Genomic DNA, 20637 nt, shown 5'->3' with positions numbered 1-20637 from the left:
GGGTCCCTGGCACAACATTTTTTTTTTGTACACAGTACAATCCTGTGTTCATTTAACTCAGACAGTGCACAAATGGAACCAAATGGACCCGTAGGGGTCCATTTATTTGGTTGCATTTGTGCACTCTTTGAGTTACAAGTTGATAAATTATTAACACTGAGGATTTTACTGTGCACACTGCAGCGAAAACTTCTGTTTCATTGCCAATGTAGGCAGTAGTTACTGAATGAACCCGAGGGAGGATATGTGTGAGTAATATGGCCACATTACATCATACATGGGTTTGATGTGCGTATATCCACATAGAAAAGCAGTGATATTTGGATCCATTACAAAAGCATGCTGTCGGCAAAGGTTACACAAAAAGAACACTGTTAAATGGACTCTATTTCCCATGACCCCTTTCAACATCTCAGACAGTGGGGGCCCTTTTAGATTGAAATACTCCCCTGTTCATGGAACAACACAGCACCATTGTTTCCAAGCATCAGACAGGTGCACAAATCGGCCGTTTTTACGAGTAACCAAATGGATTATAATGACAGCAAGAGTTCCTGAGTCCCAGTAGGATGTCCAGTGCAGCCTGGCAGGGGGTTTAGAGGTTATAAACACTGACCCCCCTGTGACGCTCAGGCCCATTAGATAATTCATATCTCTCTGGAGCAGGCAGTAGCACATGCAAACCTGCTCACCTCCTGGCTCCTAGATATCTGCCGCCTGCCGCTAGGTTTGTCATTCATAACTGACTGATGCCATTGGAGGACAGAAATGAAGTACATTTACTTGAGTAACTTTACTCAAGTATTTGTATTTTTTGAATCCATTCAAAGACAAATTGTAAATGTGCCATTTTCTCAATTATTTACATTTCTGGAAAATCTGTGTCTAAATGTCGTAATACAGCAATGCATTGATATTTTTTCAAATCAAGTACTCCAGGACTTCAACTCGAGTACAAATTTGACAGAGCAACTATCACTTGTGGAGTAATATTTGACAGGGAGTGGGGTCAAGTACCTTGTCTAATACTGACTGACACACACATTTGTTTGGATATATGGTTTTCAAACCATGAGTGGCCCACCTTCAAATAGATCCCATTAATATTGTATATAATACAATGACGTGATGTTTCAAGCAACAAGTTCTTCCTCATGGTTCAGATATAGGCAAAGTTGCCACCGATAATCCCCATTACAAATCCCATATGATAGAAACATCTGTTCTGTATTCATCAAGCCGTCTATTCTACAACAGTCTACCAGCGTCACAAATTAGAAATGCGTGGCAGATAGACTTTAAACAGGAATATGTAGCGAACAAATGCCAAATGAACTTCAAATGCCCCCTTAGCAATACCAAATACAAACCACTGTATCCCCATAGTAAGAGTTAGAGCTCCCTCTAGTGTTGAATAAGGGATATGTCCCAATTGACAATTTATGCTTGCATCTTCTTAGCATACATTTAGTATTTAAATTTAGTTTTTGGAAAAGATACCTGTGTAAACAATTTTAAACAATATCAAAAACGTTACCACCCCCCCCCCCCCCCCCACTCTCCCTAGGTTAGTGTCAAAATGTCTTTGAGCAAGACACTGAACCCATAACTGCTCGAAATGAGTAGGTTAGTCGTTAGTGACTTGCATGTCTTCCTCTGCTTTCGGTGTGTGAATGTAATACACATTGTAAAGCACTTTGGAGAAAGGCACTTATAAATACACCATTTACAAATATTGCCAAAACAGGTAACCATAATCTAACAAGACCAGGAGACCTGGTTGTGCCAGACCTAAGCCGGTGTTGTGTGAAGTCGTGTGAAGTCTAATTCTGAAATCTTTGTGTCTTACGTTATATACCAACCGTATTTATACTTGTGACATAATAGTGATGTCATCATGACTAGTCTGTGCCTATTTATTCATGCATAAGAAACTTAACCACAACCAGACATACCATGTATGGACAAATTGGTGACAAAGGCTCGTGTAGGCCATACCTTTCAGGTCTGGCAAAAATGACACAATAGGGGATCACAAAATACACAAGTCAACAGTTTTCCAGGGAACGCTTTCTTTTAATCATTATAATTTCCACTTGAACTAATGAGGATTTGATAAAACCAGACCGTTTCTACACAGAAGTACTTTCACGACCACCATTCCTTTGGAAAGCCAAAGGAATGGCAGTTACCATTCTTTTCTTTGCATTCGTGCTTCTTTAAATATACATCAGTAGCAGCGTTGCGTTCAGTTACAGAGCGACATTGAGCTGGAAGGAACATAAATATAGAAAACAACTGTGTGCTGCAGTAGTCAGGAGGGGGGGCCTCAGGTGATGTTGACTGGAAAGAATCCCCTCGAGATGAGAGGTGGGCCAACTGTGATGGAAGGGGGGGGGGGGGGGGGGGTCCCAGAAGGTTTGGGGAGGGGTGCATGAAGGGGATTTTTACTCTGTGAGGCCGAGCTTCTTTTTGAGGGACTCTGGCATCTCGGGGGGAGGGGGACGGGGCAGACGGAAGTAGACCTTGACCGAGTCGTAGATGAACCACTGCAGGGCAGTCAGGGTTCCGATCATGATGATACGGGCGACCAGGCCCTTCCACACACCTGAAGAAGAGAGACGATATACAGTCGTTTTAGATTCTTCTGCCTGAACCAAAATGCATACAATGCATCTTAAACATTTTTTTTTGCATTTAAGCGGAAGTAAACAGGGCTCAGATCGGGCTGAAAACCTTGCCCAAATGTTGAGCCGTACGTCATAGACCAGGGGTCTTCAACAGGGGGTCCGGGACCCCTAGGGGGTCCACAGAGTTACTACAGGGGGTCCGCCAAATCTTTGTGTGATATGATTTTCTTTTTTTTACCTTAACCACTTGAACCCTAGCATCCCTTTTCTGAGGAGAACTTTAGCCAAAAATAGCAGATCTACAAGCTCACAACGTGAGCTTGTAGATCGGCTATTTTTGGCAAAGAGGTATAGGTGTAGAGGGGAAAAGAACAGTAAACGTCAACAAAAAAAGTTGAATCTAAAACACAATATAGAGTAGGGGGTCACTGCTTCATCTCTCTCTCAGCTAGGGGGTCCTTGGGCTGAAAACGTTGAAGACCCCTGTCATAGACGACTGACGTCACTGGCTACATGAAGTCTGAGATCCACATTGGAGCCATGCAATTTCCATGTGGATCCTGAGATCTAGAGGATTGTTTTTCATTATAATGACAAAATCACTATTTCATTGTTAACTTAAAGATGTACATATATATGGTATATTTCCTATTTAAACAACCCTTTTTTATACAGAACTTACAGATGCATGAAGCTTGCATTACATCGTTGAGATACCTGCAGTGTTTGAGTGTGCGGCTGCTGTTTTTTCTCTTTCACAATGATTTTATTCAGCATCAGCACCTCTTTTAATTATAATTATTTCACAGTTCTGTTACACAAATGTTCACCAATTTAAAATGTGATCAAAATGGATAAACGCTGCATTATGCATTACCCTTAAAAGTCTGTAACCCTCAGACTTAAGAGGTTCTTTGAAATTAAGACGTTTTTAGAACCAGTGCATTAAATCACAAGTGTCCGCCCCCCAGACTAGCACGGGTGGGGTCTCCCTGCCCATGGATGGCAGGGCTGCCAGGGCAGCAGGTGGGGCTCAAGGGGAAGGTAAGACTGATCTCACATGCCAATGACTCAAGCACCTCCAACTGCACAGCCAGCAAAGCTGCTGAGGAGCCCTGCTGCGTCCACAGCTGCAGCCCTCAGAGAGAGGCGCACAACTGTGGAGCCGCAGCGCCCTCCAGAGGTGGATCTAAGGAGCGTGTCGGAGACAAGAGTGATCATCGCAGTAGTCAGTTGTTTGGATGTGGCGATTATGGCTGGGATCAGGAACCGGAGGAACTGGATCCAACATTGAGGAATCAGAATGGGTTCCATCACATTTGGTTTCTCGAACCGGTTTTTCACACTGTCAGAGCTGGTATGTGGTACGTCTGCTATACAATTACAATATCTGTCTGTGGCTCTCAAACTTTTTTAATTTCAAGGACCACCCTAACGGGTCCATTTGGCTCCATCTGTACTCTCTCATAGTTACAGACCTGTAAGGGTCCATTTGGAACCCCCTATAGGAATCGTTAAAGGGAACCGTTAAGGAATCGGACCGCTAAGAGGGAATCGTTAAGGAACCGGAATAAATCCTAAAGGATCCCAAACCCCGTCGTGATCATACTGACCTTTGGGTCCCAGCTTTTTCAGCACTCCCATGGCTGTGCTTCCCGTCTCCTTGTTCAGTACAGAGACAACAGAGTCAGCAGGGTGCGACACGATAGCACAGAACACACCAGCTGCAGAGAGAAGAAAAAAAACAAAGACTGACGTCAGACATCTGCCACCCAGGAGGAAGGTATTCATGTTTTCTAGTTAAGAAATTAATCCATTATAAACATGCAAATATTTTAATGAACCTTTGTGGCAGCATATTTAATGCACATGAGCAGTGCTGCACTGATACAGGTATGACAAAACATTTTACAGTTGGATAGACTGCAACATTTAATTAAAATGTCAGAAATCACATCAAACAGTACTTGATATTCAGTTTGTTTCCCTGACATAGGATATTAATAATTTCCAAGAGGAAAGATGAATTACATCTCAGTTTGTCTTAAGGAATGACACACACGTCTGAATCAATATTGGTGAGCAAGTAATTGATCTTCAACTTGATGGAGGAAAAACATGCCTGCGACTAAGATCTTTGTAGAAATCAAACCTCTTCACCGAAAATAGCTCATCTACAAGCTCACATCTACGCATTGTGATGCGTAGATCTGCAAATTTTGCCTAACGTTCACCCCTGAATAGGGACACTAGGATGTGGTTTAAATCATTCCAGAGGTCGACCATGCAACTTGCATTTCAGCTTTTCATAGTTACTCACCAATGTAACCAGCAACAAAGGTGACCACTAGCTGCTCAGACTTGGAGCACTCGGCGCGAGGCTTGGGCACCGCGTATTTGTAGAGCACCTCCACTGTGCGCTCAAAGCAGGCGAACTTCATCATGGTGTAGGGAATCTGCCTCATCCATAGTGGCACCACACCCTTGTAGAATCTGGTCGGGACGGATGAGGAGACCGTGTGATGAGGAAGAGAGAAGGCGGACAGTACTGCGTAGTTTACGCTCCTAAAATAGCCAATCTATAAGCTTGTGACCTTATAGATGGGCTATTTTCGGCGCATGGCATTGTTGTAGGACACAGCATAGATTGGGCATTAAGTGAGGAACAGTAGCATGTAATTATGTTGCCGGGGGAAAGGAAGAGAGAGTATAACAGTGGTTACAAAACGTTTCTGGATCAGAGGCTCCCGATTGAAAATCTCGAAAGCGTTTGGCTGCCGTGTTAGTGGTCAGATGTGTGGGCAGTGAGCATTTTCAGAGCATGTTTAGTTGAATTATTTTACATATTGTGTTTTGGACCATCACATAGAGTGCTAAGGAAGGAATAACACTCCTAATTCAAGTGTCCGCCCCCCAGCCTAGCAGCAGTGGGATCTCCCTGCTCGTGGAGGGCAGGGCTGCAAGTGCAGCAGGTGAGGCTCAAGGGGAAGGTAGACTATCTCACACGCCAATGACTCAAGCACCTCCAACTGTACAGCAAGCAAAGCTGCCGAGGAGCACTGCTGCTTCCACAGCTGCAGCCCTCAGTGGGAGTAGCACAACTGTGAAGGCGCAGCGCCCTCCAGAGGAGGATCTAAGGAACGTGTCACTGTCTATCTGAACAGTGGTTCAGATAGACCCCCCCAAATAAAATAAAAATGTTTACCGTTATGCACTCTTAAGAACAGGTCATTATGTATAACATCCAGATAAATAGGATGCTCAGAGATAGCTTCATTGTTTTCTAGGCCGTCATTGGGACTGAGATTATAGTCAAGGATAATACTTACACCCAGAGCCCCTCCTCTGCCATCATCTTGGGGGCACACTCTCTGAGGGTGTTGGCATAGCCTGGCTTGGTCTGGATACGCACTTTACATGCCTCCATGGGGGCCAGGGCGATGTCAGCGAAGAACTCTGCACTGGCTGAGGCAGCCAGGTACAACGATGTCCTCCAGAGGTAGGTGTTCTCCTGTTGGGAGGAGACCCGACCGTTACAGATACAGCGCGTTGTCACAATTACAAACTTTAAGTCGACGATTAATTATCATACAAATAATTGCGATTAACGATTTAATTGTGTTTTTGGCATTGTTTCTCGCTGTGTGACACCGTTGTACAAATAAGTATACAATTATTAAAAAAGTGGTTTACAGCCTTTGACACCAGGCTGACTTGCTCTACATTAAATTTAATACAACGAAAAAAATGTATTATGCAAATTATTTTCAGTTAAGATAAGTAATACATTACGCAGCCTACTGTCCGTGTTTAGAAGTATCTGCAGAGACCCAACCACGAGGGATTTAAAAAACTTCCTGCTGCCATTATAACTAAATGGAAAACGATGTCAGCATTTGGGAGTCATAGGAAATGCACTAAACGACATTTCTGAGACTCATCCCGTCTAGGACAAGTGGGCTGTCCCAAATGCCAAACTAGCTGGATGACAAGACGTACCGCCGCTTGCCATAACTGCACAACACTGTCAGGTAGGACACCAAGCCTGCACCTGGACTCACCTCGCCCAGAAGGTCGCTGTAGAAGATCTTGAACACTTCATAGAAGCCAAACTTGCACAGTCCCTGCATGGAGTAGCCAATGAACGTTGGTGCCCAGCCCTTGCCAAGGCCTCTGACCCCATCTTCCTTCAGTGTGACTGAGAAGCCTTTACCAATACTCTTGTATTTGTCTGGGTCCACCTGAAGGGGAACAGAATAACATCAGTGATTAATCATGTCAAAGAGGTATCACTCACTCACTAGTGATCATTAGTGACCAGGTAGGCTAGGGTGGAGCTACCTCATGTACACCACTAACATCTGATGTTGTGTAGCTACCCTACAGTATACTGCATGTTAATGATTTAGGTAGTTGCTAATGATACTTTGCAGGTGTATGTTGGTTACTTGTTCATGTTAATGTCATTTAGACAGACACACCATTTTCTTGACCACAGATGCCTAAATAAATAGTACACATTTATAGGAATAGTTTAACCCATGCTGTGTTATCATGAAATATGGCTCGCCTAATTGCTTCTACCAGGAAAAATGTATCTGAAACTAAACATTTAACAGGATGCCAACTATAATTGGTAGTACCTTTATGACTATGACTACTATGAGTAAATCTCACATTGGGGTTTCACTTTTCAGTGCTCACTATGGGCTGCTACATACGCTCGGCTACTGTACAAACCTGCAGGCGACACTTGATAAGGTCGAGGGGTACCACTGCTGTGTGAGTGAGGCCGCAGCTCAGGATACCCCCAAAGCCGCACAGGGCATAGTACTTGTTTGAGCCAAACTCACAGCTCACTTCCTCTGTTTAAGGGGGGACACAAGACACAACATACATGCAGCATGCAACATGGGTAAAATCACCAAACTAGAACCATGTCAAGCAAAAGCTGTGTCGCCGAGGGACATGACTACAAGGCCATAGGTGACACAACTCTCACAATGAACATGGCTCTGACACCAACATGCCAATCATTAGGAGAACACATTAAGGGTTGATAAATCACCACACACATTTGATTTCAGACCAAGCTTGTATTAGTAATTTATGATTATAACTCACATATACATTTAAAAATCTCAATGATGAAAGATGATTGTAACAATTGTATTTTTCAGCCCACACAGACACCATACCCTAAACCTCTTCCACCATCATACCATAACATAAGGCCTATGTCTTATCTAATGTACTTTGACTTAGTAAAGACTTACACAGAAGGTTGAACTAGCACTATAAAGCCCACTATCAGGCAATGTGTTAATGAACAAACAGGAGTCAGCCTGGAGAATGTCAGAATTAAAGTGCTACATTCATGCATGACTCCGATTATAGGGCACCTATGAATTCAGTCAATAAAAAGGGGGATGGACAATTTGATGGGCTCAAAAATAGCAAGGTCAACATTCTGGCCATATTATCCCTTTGCCTATAGTGACCTTCAGCCACAGAAGAAGAAGAGAAGGGGTGATAACATTGTGGGGGTGAAAAGGAATCATTAGCCACACATGGGAACACCACAGGTGAATCACACTTACCATGCCATGTTGATCAAATTAATCCAAAACATTCAATTGTGAGGATCAGTGGATAATGACGACGACAAATACGCTACTGCTTTTCTCCCATGCAAATTAATGCAAAAAATAACAACAACAACAGTTAGGGGTTTGGCGGCGTGTTTAAAAATGGCATCGAGCCACAGAGACAGACCTGCATTCTGCATTTGACCAGGTCGAGGGGAACGACAGCTGTGTGTGTGATGCCACAGCTCACAATTCCACCAAAGCCACACAGCATGAAATACTTCTGAGAGCCGAACTCACAACTGTCTCCCTCTGCTAAGAAACAAATGTAGAACTTTTAAATGTGGGAATTATGGGGCAGCAAAAAAAATGAGGGGCGGGGGGGGAGTTGAGGAAATACTATGGCTGTTTTGCTTTGAGGCCTCAAGACTGAATCAGCTGATCAGTCGTGTTTAAGTTTATGGCTTATGAGAAGATAATCAATGATTGAAATTAAAATGTCAGTCCACCTCAAAGAGTGATTTAATATATGTTCAAACTATGAAAGATACAGGTGGTAGGTTGCACTTTGTCGTCTTATGCAACATTAAATCACCAACCAACAGGTTTGTTTAGTACGAAAACAAATCCAAGCTAAGCTCTATAATCCACAGTTCTTGAGTATGACTGGTAGGTTACCAGTCATACTCAATAAATGTAGACCAACTCCCTAGTTGCAACATGAATAAAACTTGGAAGAGACATGTAGACTGTAGTTGACACAGAGCATATGGTTTCATAGTTTCATACAGCCCAAATCAATCTTCATATGCACTTTAAAAACGTTATATGCCCTTTAAAAAGACAATGCAAATATGTAAACTATCCTAACAAGATACAGATCCACTTATGGTTGGTTAACTATGTACCAAATTATCCGAAAGGAGGACTGATGACTTGATGCCATAAAGTTTATGGCAAGCACTGTGTGACGTTTAAAAGTAAGGGGTCAAGACATTTCTGCACATGTTTTAAAGGCAAAAGCCTTGAAATTCAACAATTTCACCTGCCCTAAGAGGACAACCAGCAGGGGTTAATACACCAGAAGACAGACTTCCTGCGATGCAAGGACAACATTGTGCTTTGCCCTTCCCTTGTCCTCCACAGGTAGCATGTCATAGCCAGGGGCCTAGCTTCTATACGGCTTGACATTCACATATGGTATAAATGGCTCGGTTTGATCACTTTAAAAAAGAAACATCAATAATTCAACACAGGGTTGCAGCGGTCACAAACAGCTGCTGTCTGACCCTTCCATGTTGTTAACTCTGGCAGACGAGGTCAAGTCAGTCACATCTACAGTAGCAGAGCTAGCCAGCTATGCTAAGGCCTCCTATACAGTACTGGACAAGCTGTCCTACTGCACCAAGTTAAATCCCCCTCAGCCTTTAAATGTATCAACCAATGTGTGTGCAAATGCCCTTGAGTTAATTAAACTCAGAGGGCATGCAAATGTGTTACATTTGCATGCCCTCTGACTTAAATCAACCATGTAGCCAATGCTAAGGCCTACTGGACTAAGCCTGGACCTGCCTGCCTGACCAAGGGGAAGGAAGGTGTGTGGGGGGGGGACCATGCAGGGGCTTACTTACCAGCTGAGGCAGCAGCCAGCCTTCGGGTGCTGGTGCTCTCCCCATCCTGGAGCTTCTGTCTGGGCTCCTCGACCTGCTGCAGGGAGAAGAGCGGGGCGCTGAAGGGGTTGGCCCGGGCCAGCTGGGTCAGGGCGGTGGGGTACATAGTGTCCTGGACCTCTGTCTCTGGAGCTGCTGAATGGAAAAGGAAAGAACAACAACCCTGTTACAGCTGCTGCTGGCTGCTCACTAGCCGGCCAGGGGGTTTAGCTTGTCACACAGACACACAACCCGCCCCCCTCTCCACTGACTGAACACACACACACACACGTGACACGTACGAGTGACAACCTCAAACTGACATTTGGCTGACATTTAAATGGTGAAGAGGGAGATCATATACAATATAGATTCAGGAAAGTAACTTGGCGTTATAGCGTTATAACAGACACACTTTCAACGTGAATAATACATATATTATATATATAATAAATTAAAAATAAAATTAAAATATTAAAAAAATAATATACAATTATTAAATAAATAACAACAATAAAAACGTGAGGTCTAAAATACATAAACAGCCGTTCTGTGTCAAAAGCTCACGTTACTGTGTTAGCTGGCTTTAGCATTAGCCATGCTAGCCGACTTGACCGTGATGCCAAGGACGGGCTGAAGGCACCGCAGAGGCTGAGACTAAACGCAAACCATGACTGGAAACGCAGCAACAAAACACGCACGGCCTCAAGGATAAACGCGTGCGGGTCGTTGTGCGGTGCCAGCGGCCATTTTCATTCATTTATTCATTGAAATAAAAGTCACTCACTGTGCTACCGTCTTAAGATGGCGCCTCCGCTGTGTGTGTGTAGTGCTGCAACCGGCGGCGTAGAAGGGCCCGATGACCTCCCGCTAAACCGAATGTGTCCTTCCGTGACGTCACCTGTACGTCACCCGGGAAAACTGGGCGGCGGGCCTATCCGAGACGAGACGGCTGCCGTCAATCACCGCTCGAGCCCCTCCCAGGCTCCCCCCATCTAGTGTTTCGCCAAACAATGGGTCGGGACCCATTTTTGGGTCGCGGATAAATTCCTCCACCCCCCCCCCAAAAAAAAAAATTCAATGCAAGAATTTCAGACATTTTCAAAGAAATAAAACAAATAAAATAAATTAATACATAAAAAAAAAAAGATTGATCATTAAAAAATGGAGCCCCATTAACTGGGGATTTTTCTGTTCTGGCCTATCCTCCAAGATAAGCCACAATCAACCAGTGATAGAGGTACTCACATTTTTTACTTACTAGGTCTTCAAGCCACAAAGCGCCCTCAAATCTAGTCTAGCCTATTTCACTAATCAGAGCAATGGTCACCGAACTATGGCCATCTGAAGTGTTAAGACACTTTTTCTGCAGGTCACACTACGTATACAGTATAGCGTAACACTATATACGTATAGGGCAGTGGTGTATATATACACACCACTGCCCATATGTGTGCAATGTCGTTTTTTTGGTTTGACTATTCTCAAACCAAACCACTGAACAGTTTTCTGCCACGGATTAGAGAAACGGAGTGGCTGTGGCCCCTGGTGTGGCCTCCAGGGGCTCCTGGGGGCCTCACGTGATCCCTGTGTGACTATTCTCATGGCAGACCACTGTCACTGAACAGTGTTTGTTCCAAGTTTGGTGCGGATTGGAGCAACGGTGCGTTTGCCTGTCCGGATGTTACGTTTGTGACATCCACTCACCCTCTAGGCAATTGTGAGATTGATTGATAGTAAGGAATCAAATGAATTACAACACTGTGGGCTTTGAATATGGCGGCGATGCACCTCATTGGATAAAGTGTAACAAGAACCAATGACAGACGGTCTGGAGCATAGAGCTGGCAAACTAGCTTGGAGGTGCATTACCACCACCAACTGGACTGGAGTGTGGAGTAGGAGATTATGCAGGAGGGAAGGAGGCAGGTTGGAGTAGAAACAGAATGAGAGTGAGGCACTCTTCTAAGTAGATTATCTGTTGACAGCATTCTATTCTTGTCCTTTGTCCGGTCATCGAAGCTGAGAGCAAAGCCTTCGTTCCTCACTGAGGTGTTCACTATGTCAGTGGTTCTTTTCATGCCAAGGACCCCCAAACTATTTGTCTGCAGACCTCCATCTGAAAATATTTTGTGACACGATTTTGTAAGAGAATAATTGGGTTGTTAAAAATTGTCATCAATTTTCCCCATAGCAAAAGTATAACATTGGGTTAAAGTGGTTAAACAGTTCCTCATTTTTGCTGGGAACCCACTGGAACCCCTGGGGGTTCCCACTTCCCTTCCCAGACCTCACTTTAGGAAACACAGTTCTACACATGTTGCACTCAAGGATGAGAAACAGCTGTTCATAATGAGTGTTTTTACAATCACCTGCAGTACACACTGAAGACCAAGTGATAATACAAACATACATATAGATTTTATTCAGCACATTTCACAATTTATGAAAACCAAACCCTAATCAGGCCCCCCTCCCTTTCACAACAGTAATCAAACAAGCAAATAACACATTTTCTCTTGAAAAAATGCATCCTAGGTCACAAAACTAAAACTATTCAAAACCGTTCAAAATAAGCACTATTTTATGTTCAAGGTCAATAGTTCATATTATTAGCTTATAAATGATCTATGAATCTGGCAAACTGAGAACACATTCATTTTGACTTTTGTGGATGAATTGCTGGTTTAGGGTATAGGTCCTATAATTAATTATAGATAAGGTCACATCAAATTGATATTCATCTTTGGTTTATTGTCTAGATTGATTAATGAAGACAGCAGAGAGAAAAGATGTTGGGTACAAAAAATAACTTCAGATTCTGTTGTTGAAATGTTACCCGTTGTGTTGACTAAAACATGTATTATTACTCATAGTCATTTACCCATCACTGTAAAGGCAATTAATTCACAATACAAAACACCCAGCAGCGATTAGAGAGATTCTGTATATCCGACTCTGAGGTTTTGCAATTATGTTCCTTCCGCTTTGGCATTGCTAGAACCAAAAGCATCGTTTTTAAAGTGACCTTCCTTTTCATGGTTAAGGGGAAAAAACTCCTTATGTGTTGGTAGACTAAATGTGTGAAAAATATGTGAATATAGCAAAATAATTATTCACACCAATATTTGACATTCTATTATGTGAACCGTTTTACTTCTGTGTCCAGGAGAGCTTTACACCAACTCTATGAGCAAACTGCATTCTAAAAAATAAAATAATCTTTCAGCCATAGTAACAATACAATATTTTTATTGAGTGGATTATCTAGAATTCCTTACCACGATACATAATTAGAATAAACAGGGGCATAATTTTCATCATCTTTAATAAAAAATACGAGAAAATAAATGTATAAGCGATTCAGAAAACATTTAAATGACCACTTCACCCATTTTCAATCCATCTTCATAAAGTGATTAATGCTCATTATAATGTGGCACCATTTCTGTTTATTCACTCTGTCTCAGAGGGTTAGGAAACCGGCCTACCAGTGACATCATCGGTAGGCAGGTTTTGGTCATTTCAATGTATTTTTATTAATGAGACGCAGACAGAGTAAACAAAAATGGTACCATATTTTAATCAGCATTACCGAGGACCAATTATACAAAGATAGGCTGAAAATAGGTGGTCCTTTAAGCATTTTAGAGTTATAATAAGCCTCCCAGTCTCATAAACAAAAGACGTTCAATAAAACCAAATTACAGTATTGAAGACACTGAAGCCTAATTTACACTTGGTGGCACGATGGCGCCATGGCCCGAAAAACTGCCATTCTCCGGCATGCGGCGCCGTAGCATGACAAAGCATAAATTAAGGCTGAAGGCAAAGTGTGGAAAATATTTCTTTCTCAACCATGCATACACACCATGCAGGTATTATATAAAATAATAATACAAAATAACGTGTTTTGTTTTATGGAACATGGTGAAGTCACTGGCTTTCTCTCAGCCTCGCAAGGCTGGGAGTGAGTCGGATGAAGGAGGAACGACCAAAAACGACATGGACAAAAAAAAACCGACACTGTCCTTTCACGCTGTGTTACGGAGATCCTTTGAAGAGTGTCACGAAGACAGCTACAGTACTACTCGACATATTCACTTAGAATCGGCTTTTTAAATGAGGACACATAAAGAAGAAAACAAACAAAACAAACCATTAAGAGATTATAACAGTGACGACGATCGGCGACGGAGGTTGTGGTCGGCGGGAGCTCGTTAACCGAATGGCTGCCACAGTGGTTCTCAAAGTGGGGTCCGGGGTCCCCCAGGGGTCACCAGCTAAATTATTGGTAGGTAGGAACCAAATGGACCCATACATGTTTGTAACTCCAAGAGTGTACAGACATGTATGGGTCCATTTGGTTCCATTTGCACACTCTTGTAGTTATGGAGGGGTCCGTGGCTTGATGCATACTAAACTAGTGGTCCTTGAAATTAAAAAAGTTTGAGAACCAGTGGCATGCCAACAGAAACACCCAAACCCCACAAAAAAAGGCCTTTTTCTTGAAATCAACCCACTGCTCCCTCTGGCTTTCACTTGCTGGTGACCTCGGCTGCGCTGTCGCCGCCGCCGATCTGCTCCGGAGCTCCGGAGTCGCCAAACGGGTTCAAGGTGTTGGTCTCCATAGCCTGGTAGACGAAGAAGAGGAAGGCGGCCACGGTGACTAGCAGGAACAGCTTTATCCACAGAGACAGGCCACGGCGCGCCGCTTTGCTCTGGCTGGTGGGGGGCGCCACCGCCGTGGCCGTTAGCCTGGACGCCGCGGAAGAGGAGGAGGAAGATGAGGTGGGGGGCAGGGCAGAGACTCTGTGGACAGAGCGAGACTCTGTGTAGGAGGAGGTGGTGGTCTTGGTGGTGTTGACGCTTCTCGGGGAGCGGAGGAAGTGCTCGTCGTTCAAGAGGTCGCTGGGCTTCAGGGGACGTCCCGCTGCTCCTCGGATGGGCCGTCGACAGGTGGCGCTACAGGAGAGAGAGAGAGAGAGAGAGAGAGAGAGAGAGAGCACAATGTTTTTTTGTTTGTTTGTTTTGTAAGTTTTGCAACGCCCTACTTCACAGTCACAAGCACATAAAAACCTGGAAACTGCCCAGTACAACCACAGTTGTATACTGTTGGCCACTGAGCAGCTCCACTGGAGCAGTTTGGGGGTTCGGTGCCTTGCTCAAGGGCACTTCAGCAGTGTTTGGGGAGGGGGTATAAGTGGTGGCCATTCACTTCCCAACCCATATTTGTTCTGCCGGTCCAGGGGATCGAACCTGGGAACCTTTCGGTCACAAACGTGCTCCTCTAACCTTTAGGCTACCGCTGCCCCACATTGGCTTCTGGAGGGATGCCTTTGTTTGAGCTAATTAGTGTGGTTGCCCAACAGGGCAACCAGACTATAGTACTCTATACTCTTTATTTATTTATTTATTTATTTATAGATAAACTTTTTTTCAGACGCATCTCCTCCCACAGTTTTTATCCCCTAATGTTGTGCCATATATCAAAATGACCGTCTTGAACGGGAATCGTGCGCTTGTATAGGGCTAAGAGATTGGTTGAATAGTTTAATTGATATTAATTTATTAGTGCCATTAAATGTCCCCATCCACTTTAATGGAAAAGTGAAAAAACTCAAATTCAAGTATTTTTTTCTCAGAAACCGTAAGAGCTAGAGTTATCAGATTTGGAGGGATAATTCATAATATTGTCCGAAATTATTGAAAAAAATATCACACCATTCGGCCTCATGGTGGCGCTATAACAGCCCCCTTTACGTTTTGGCCTGTAACTCTTGAACCGTAGGTCCGAAAATCAAAATTTCTTTTCACCTGGATTCCTTGGGTCACTACGCATCTCCCCATATAGGCCACGCCCATTTGCGTCAGGATAGATTTTTTGATATTGATTTATTTGTGCATTAAATTTCCCCATCCACTTTAATGGGAATTGCAAAAACTCCCATTCAAGTATTTTTTTCTCGGAAACCGTAAGGGCTACAGTTACAAGATTTGGAGGGGAGGTTAATAGTTTTTTGCGAAATTATTATGAAAAGAATCACACCAGTCGGCCACATGGTGGCGCTATAACAGCCCACTTTACCTTTTGGCCTATAACTCTTGAACCGTAGGTCATAAAATCAAAATTTCTTTTTCCCTAGATTCCTTGGGTCATTACGCAGCTCCCCATATAGGCCACGCCCATTTGCGTCAGGATATATTTTCCGCCATTTTGAATTTTCTTCAAAACACACTTTTTGCTCCTTTTCCTACAATTCTTTTTCCAAATCTCACACAAATCGGTACACGTGATTTATGGACCCCTGCGATAAACCTGTCCAGACGACATTATGATAGTCCGACCGGCGTCGGCGCAACCACACTTTGCAATTTCCCCGGAATTGCGACGCGTCTAGTTGCAATTATTTTGCATAATCGTTAGAATCTATTTCTGAATGAAATTAACATTTATCATGAATCATTATTTCCATGTTGTTGTCCATGCTCTTTTAACCACCTTCCACCTGGACTGGAAATGGGTAGTTTGTTAGGACCGCTCAGGCTAAAGGGTGTATGTTTACCTTACCTGATTCCTGTAGGAGAGTTAATGTCATTGGGGAACAACTCCTTGAGAATGTCCCTCTGCTCCACTCTGGTGATCTCCTCACTGGCTGCTATCTTCTCCACCTACACAGACATTTAGATCAGTCAAGTGTTAAATTACTTCTGGTTTCCGTGTAGGCGAAAATGTAAAATAATTCTCAAAACTTTCAACATTAAAAAATAATAATATATTAAACCACTGTACTACAGTCAGCATCAACTGCAAACACCTGTAAGTGCATCCAGTAACCACCAGGTGGCTCACTACCTGAAATTGGATACCATGGCTCTCCCCACGTGACCACTTACCAAACACAAATCACTTTCCAAAACAAAGAGAAACCACCATGTGAAGTGCAGACAAAACACACTCTCATATAAATAGACAGTTTGTGATAGTGGCCAACTAGCCATCTGCAATAGCAAAGCTACCTCTTTGAGTCCTGAGTCCTTGGGAACCATGGTTTTACTGCCATGTTTCTTGGCAGGGCTAAGAGGAGCGGAGAGGAAGCGGGTGACTTTTTGCTGCCTTGTATCAGCATGGACACCTGTTGGCACTTGCTTGTCCTAGTCAGAGACAAGGTCTATGAGTGTACAGAAACGTTCAGGGATCCAACAGTTCAGCTGTCACGCAAATGTGCAAGGACAAACAGCTGCATGTGCATGCACACAGCTCGCACACACAGAGCCCCATTCACCATCCTCGACCACGTGTTCACACTATGCAGTGTGTTTCTGTACACAACATTCAATTCAGTCACCCAATGAAAAATCATCTGCCATTCAGTAATACCAGTGCCACCAGAGATGGACCAATACCTTTGATAGACAGCCAGCGATGATCACTGAATCAAACTCAAACTTGATGGGTGATATGTTGCAAAATGGTGTACGGGTAACTGGGTCGATTCCGATCAAATGATCCAATGGACTTGGAGCATATGGACATGGGTCCTCAGGAAATACCGTCTGGATTAGAATAGTTTTGTATGAGATCAGAATAATACAAAGATGAACGCTAAATAAACTGAAAACAAAACAGTGATGGAAAAGCTAGCAACAAACAAACAGATGGCATGTTAGCTGGTTAGGACTGGTTATTATACAGTGAGGGTGATCAGAGAAAAGGTAAGTAGAGATTGACATGTGACAGACCGTGGGTTTGGCCCAATACTCTGCTCATGACATCATAAATACATCTTTGCTTCAGTCTACTGGGGCAAGATGACCTTGACATTTGAACGGTTCTTTGTCTAGGAATCAGTTTTAGAGCACGTTAGATAGGAGTAGACAGAAGCGAGTCCAACCTCTACCACTGCTGTGTCGAGTATGGGGGCTGGCTGATGAGGTTGACATTTGACTGGTTTGGGAGAGGGGGGACGCACATTGTCCTCATAGGCCTATGGGTTTGAAAAACATACGATAAGTGCATGTAAACACACACTTTATGATTATAACAACAATGCGCACAGAACCAAACCGTTTTCCAACCATGTTTTTGCTTTTTTAACAAAATGGAATTTTCCGTCGTCATTAAAATGCCTCCTATACATTTACACGTATACACCGAGTGGTGAATGAACACCTTCTTCCAGGTTGAAGGGCTCTTAATCCTCGCTGGGAGGCCTTTGGTGTGGCAGTCAGTGGGGGCCGTCAACACTGGAGAGAGCCTTGGTTTGAGAGCCACACATCTCTGCCTCGCAGCACTGGAGAAGGCTGCACCAGAAACCAGCTATGGCGGCACAGTAGTGAACGAGCAGAACAAGCAGATATAAACTGTCAATGAATGAATGCTGCAGAGAATGAGATGCAGGAAAACGAACAGACATTGTGAATACATAGCTGACACACTGAACAAGGTGGAAATCTGTGACTCCTAGCCTCAACACCACCGTCGGTGTGACTCCTAGCCTCAACACCACCGCTGTGAACAACCAACCGAACTACCCAACGTGAATCCATTCATATCTGTGACTATTAGCCTCAACACCACAATGCCGTGAACAACAAACAGAACTACCCATGTGCCAGCCCTTGACGTGACATTTCCCAACAAGTTAAACTGCTGGGAAAATAGGGCTTCATCTCATCACTCATTAAAAACAAACGAAACAGACCAGTGAGTCCAACCCGTTACAAACAGCCAGTGTGGGAGCATACTATACAACTGCAGTGGTTCTTAAAAATGGAGTTTGTGGACCTCCCAGGGGTTCTTGGGGGGGGTTACAGTTTGACCACTTTAATCCCATTTTATACTTCGGTTTCAGATGGCCGTCTGCGACCAAAAGGCATATTAATTTGGTGGTCCTTGATGTTTGAGAACCACTGCTATAATGTACGTCTCTCCTGTAGAGAGAGCTACCTCAGACGGTCTGGGCGAAAGTGAACGAGAGTCGGTCTTATTAGCTGGACTGAGCAGGCCCTGATGTTTCAAAAGAGGCCCCAGCCTGAAATCCTTTGGAAACATGTAGGAAGAATGACAGAAAAACGAAATAAATGAAGAAAAAGAGACAGATGACAACCAATGCTAGAGTTGCATTGCCTTATTTGTAAGAGTCTGATTTTCCATACCCTCTCCATCAAGACGCCTTGCATTTTATCAGGCCGCCGTTGTAAATAACAATTTGTTAAAAGATAGGTTAAGTGATATTCTTTTTGTTAAAATAAGTGTTAAGTAGCTCTATATTCTTATATTAATCATTGCTATAGTGTTTGTTCAGTAACAGGGGTCTCCCTGTCTCTCCAGTTCTTTAGTAAACTGAAAATGCATGTTCAGGTCGGGATACCAATTTTCTCCGATCAGGAGAGAGAACTCACACAGGTTACAGGATAAACAATGGGGTAAATTTACCATTTACCCCATTGCCTTTAGAACAAAACAAATAAAATAAAAGAATGATAGAGCAAGGAGGGGTGAACAATTATGAGTTCTGGAAGATATTAAAAAAACTGACCTTCAGTTGTTGGGGAGGGGTATGAGGGGTCACCACCTCCCACGAAGCCTGGAGGAGGAGCCAATGACAACATACATGTTCAACTAACAATAAAAAGCATCAACTACACCAGTGGTTCTCAAAGTGGGGTCTGGGGACCCCCAGGGGTCCTTGAGAGGATTCCAGGAGGTCCCCAGCAAAATGAGTTTAATATAGCATAAAAATCAGTGCAACCACTTTAACACCATTTTATACTTCAACAAGCTCTACAACGTGTCGCAATGCAACACTGGGCCGTGTGCTTGTAGATCGGCAATATTTTATTGTTTTGAAAACAAATTTTATACATTTCCGCAGCCAAATACAAATCAATTTGGGGGTCCTTGACATGAAAGCGTTTGAGAACAATAACTGAACAACAGTACAACAACACACCCAAACCATCCAAAAGGCACCTGTATGTGACCACACCAAATACCCAACCGTGATTCTTTTGAGCACCGAAGTCCTGACGTCACTCGCTCATAGCTCATCTCTATGGAAAATAACATTGGGTCATCTTAGAATCGGCTCATATATGAATTGTGGTCCAAAAAATAAACTAACAGTCCCGGCGCTATTGTCAGGGAGGTGTCTCTGTATCGTTTACGATAGTCAGTCACTCATTTATGATACAGTCCGTTTCTGGTGAAAATGTAATTAATTTGGCGGCAGTAACGTTTTCTCACCGTCAGTTGATGCTTCATATCCTTATGAGTCAAACCGCCGTGCTCATTTGTTTATTTTTGGAACAAAGTTCTTATATTCCGTGATATTAAACGCGTCTATGGGAATTAAGAATGGGGAGGGAACCAAGACCTAGGTAGGATGCGTAAATTACGTCAGACTTCGGCGCTCTATTCTCCTGTCTTCCAGTTTCATATTCCATTCTCGATTTATGATCACTGCTCTTTGTGGACAGAAAGAAGACAATTCTAATTCATTTTCCATTCATTCCAAATATTATCTGGCCAAGCAGGGGAAACCCACATCATAAAACATCTCTCCCCTGTGTCCTCATCCAACAGGACATGGTCATGCACTAGAATTAAAACCCTAACACTCATGATGTGAATCAAGTGGCCAATGATTCACTCTCAGCTGTGTGCAGAAGCAGTGTGAGGTCTAGCCTCAGTAAACCCAGAGGTGTTGATATAAGAAAGCAATAAGAAAGCAGTGACCATCTCACCATTGTAGACTTTCAGAGTGG

General features: G+C 43.4%; 2 protein-coding genes across 7 annotated transcripts in view; both read right to left on the bottom strand.

Moving 5' to 3' along the window:
• tmpoa (thymopoietin a) overlaps nucleotides 1–20637 on the bottom strand; it is a 241705-nt gene that overhangs the window by 205409 nt on the left and 15659 nt on the right. The window contains exons 5-6 of one of the 2 annotated variants that reach the window (XR_014600173.1): nucleotides 16439–16539; nucleotides 13351–14832 (exon numbers count right to left, since the gene is read on the bottom strand). Coding sequence is in view for 1 of the 2 variants with exons in the window: in XM_084049397.1 (XP_083905523.1) it covers nucleotides 14406–14832; nucleotides 16439–16539 (528 nt within the window). In the remaining variant the exon portion in view is untranslated. Of the gene's footprint in view, nucleotides 1–13102; nucleotides 14833–16438; nucleotides 16540–20637 lie in introns of those variants that run through there. The other variant, XM_084049397.1, reaches the window with a different exon arrangement.
• slc25a3a (solute carrier family 25 member 3a) lies at nucleotides 2056–10769 on the bottom strand. 5 transcript variants are annotated; one of them, XM_084050486.1, is made up of 8 exons: nucleotides 10651–10769; nucleotides 9850–10006; nucleotides 8406–8533; nucleotides 6692–6871; nucleotides 5960–6141; nucleotides 4951–5123; nucleotides 4244–4354; nucleotides 2056–2608 (listed from the first exon to the last, which is right to left on the bottom strand). In XM_084050486.1, the coding sequence occupies exons 2-8, from the start codon at nucleotides 9992–9994 to the stop codon at nucleotides 2448–2450; spliced, it is 1080 nt and encodes a 359-aa protein (XP_083906612.1). In that variant the 5' UTR covers nucleotides 9995–10006; nucleotides 10651–10769; the 3' UTR covers nucleotides 2056–2447. The 5 variants fall into 5 exon arrangements, with proteins under 5 accessions (XP_083906612.1, XP_083906610.1, XP_083906613.1 ...); XM_084050484.1 differs by having other exon boundaries at nucleotides 9850–10020; nucleotides 10655–10753; XM_084050487.1 differs by having other exon boundaries at nucleotides 8406–8530; nucleotides 9850–10020; nucleotides 10655–10753.

Source organism: Gymnoscopelus microlampas, assembly GCF_963454915.1.
Source record: "Gymnoscopelus microlampas genome assembly, chromosome: 23".
Taxonomy (NCBI): Eukaryota; Metazoa; Chordata; class Actinopteri; order Myctophiformes; family Myctophidae; genus Gymnoscopelus; species Gymnoscopelus microlampas.
Note: the sequence above shows the minus strand (reverse complement) of the source record. Positions and strands in the feature narration are given on the sequence as shown.

What these genes read in the sequence shown, in the direction of transcription:
- slc25a3a (XM_084050486.1), bottom strand. Translation starts at nt 9,994, where the DNA reads ATGTACCCCACCGCCCTGACCCAGCTGGCCCGGGCCAACCCCTTCAGC. An exon ending in TGGTCAAATGCAGAATGCAG is followed by an intron (nt 6,872 to 8,405) that starts GTCTGTCTCTGT and finishes GTTCCCCTTCAG; the next exon opens with GTGGACCCAGACAAATACAA. An exon ending in GCAGAGGAGGGGCTCTGGGT is followed by an intron (nt 5,124 to 5,959) that starts GTAAGTATTATC and finishes CGTCCCGACCAG; the next exon opens with ATTCTACAAGGGTGTGGTGC.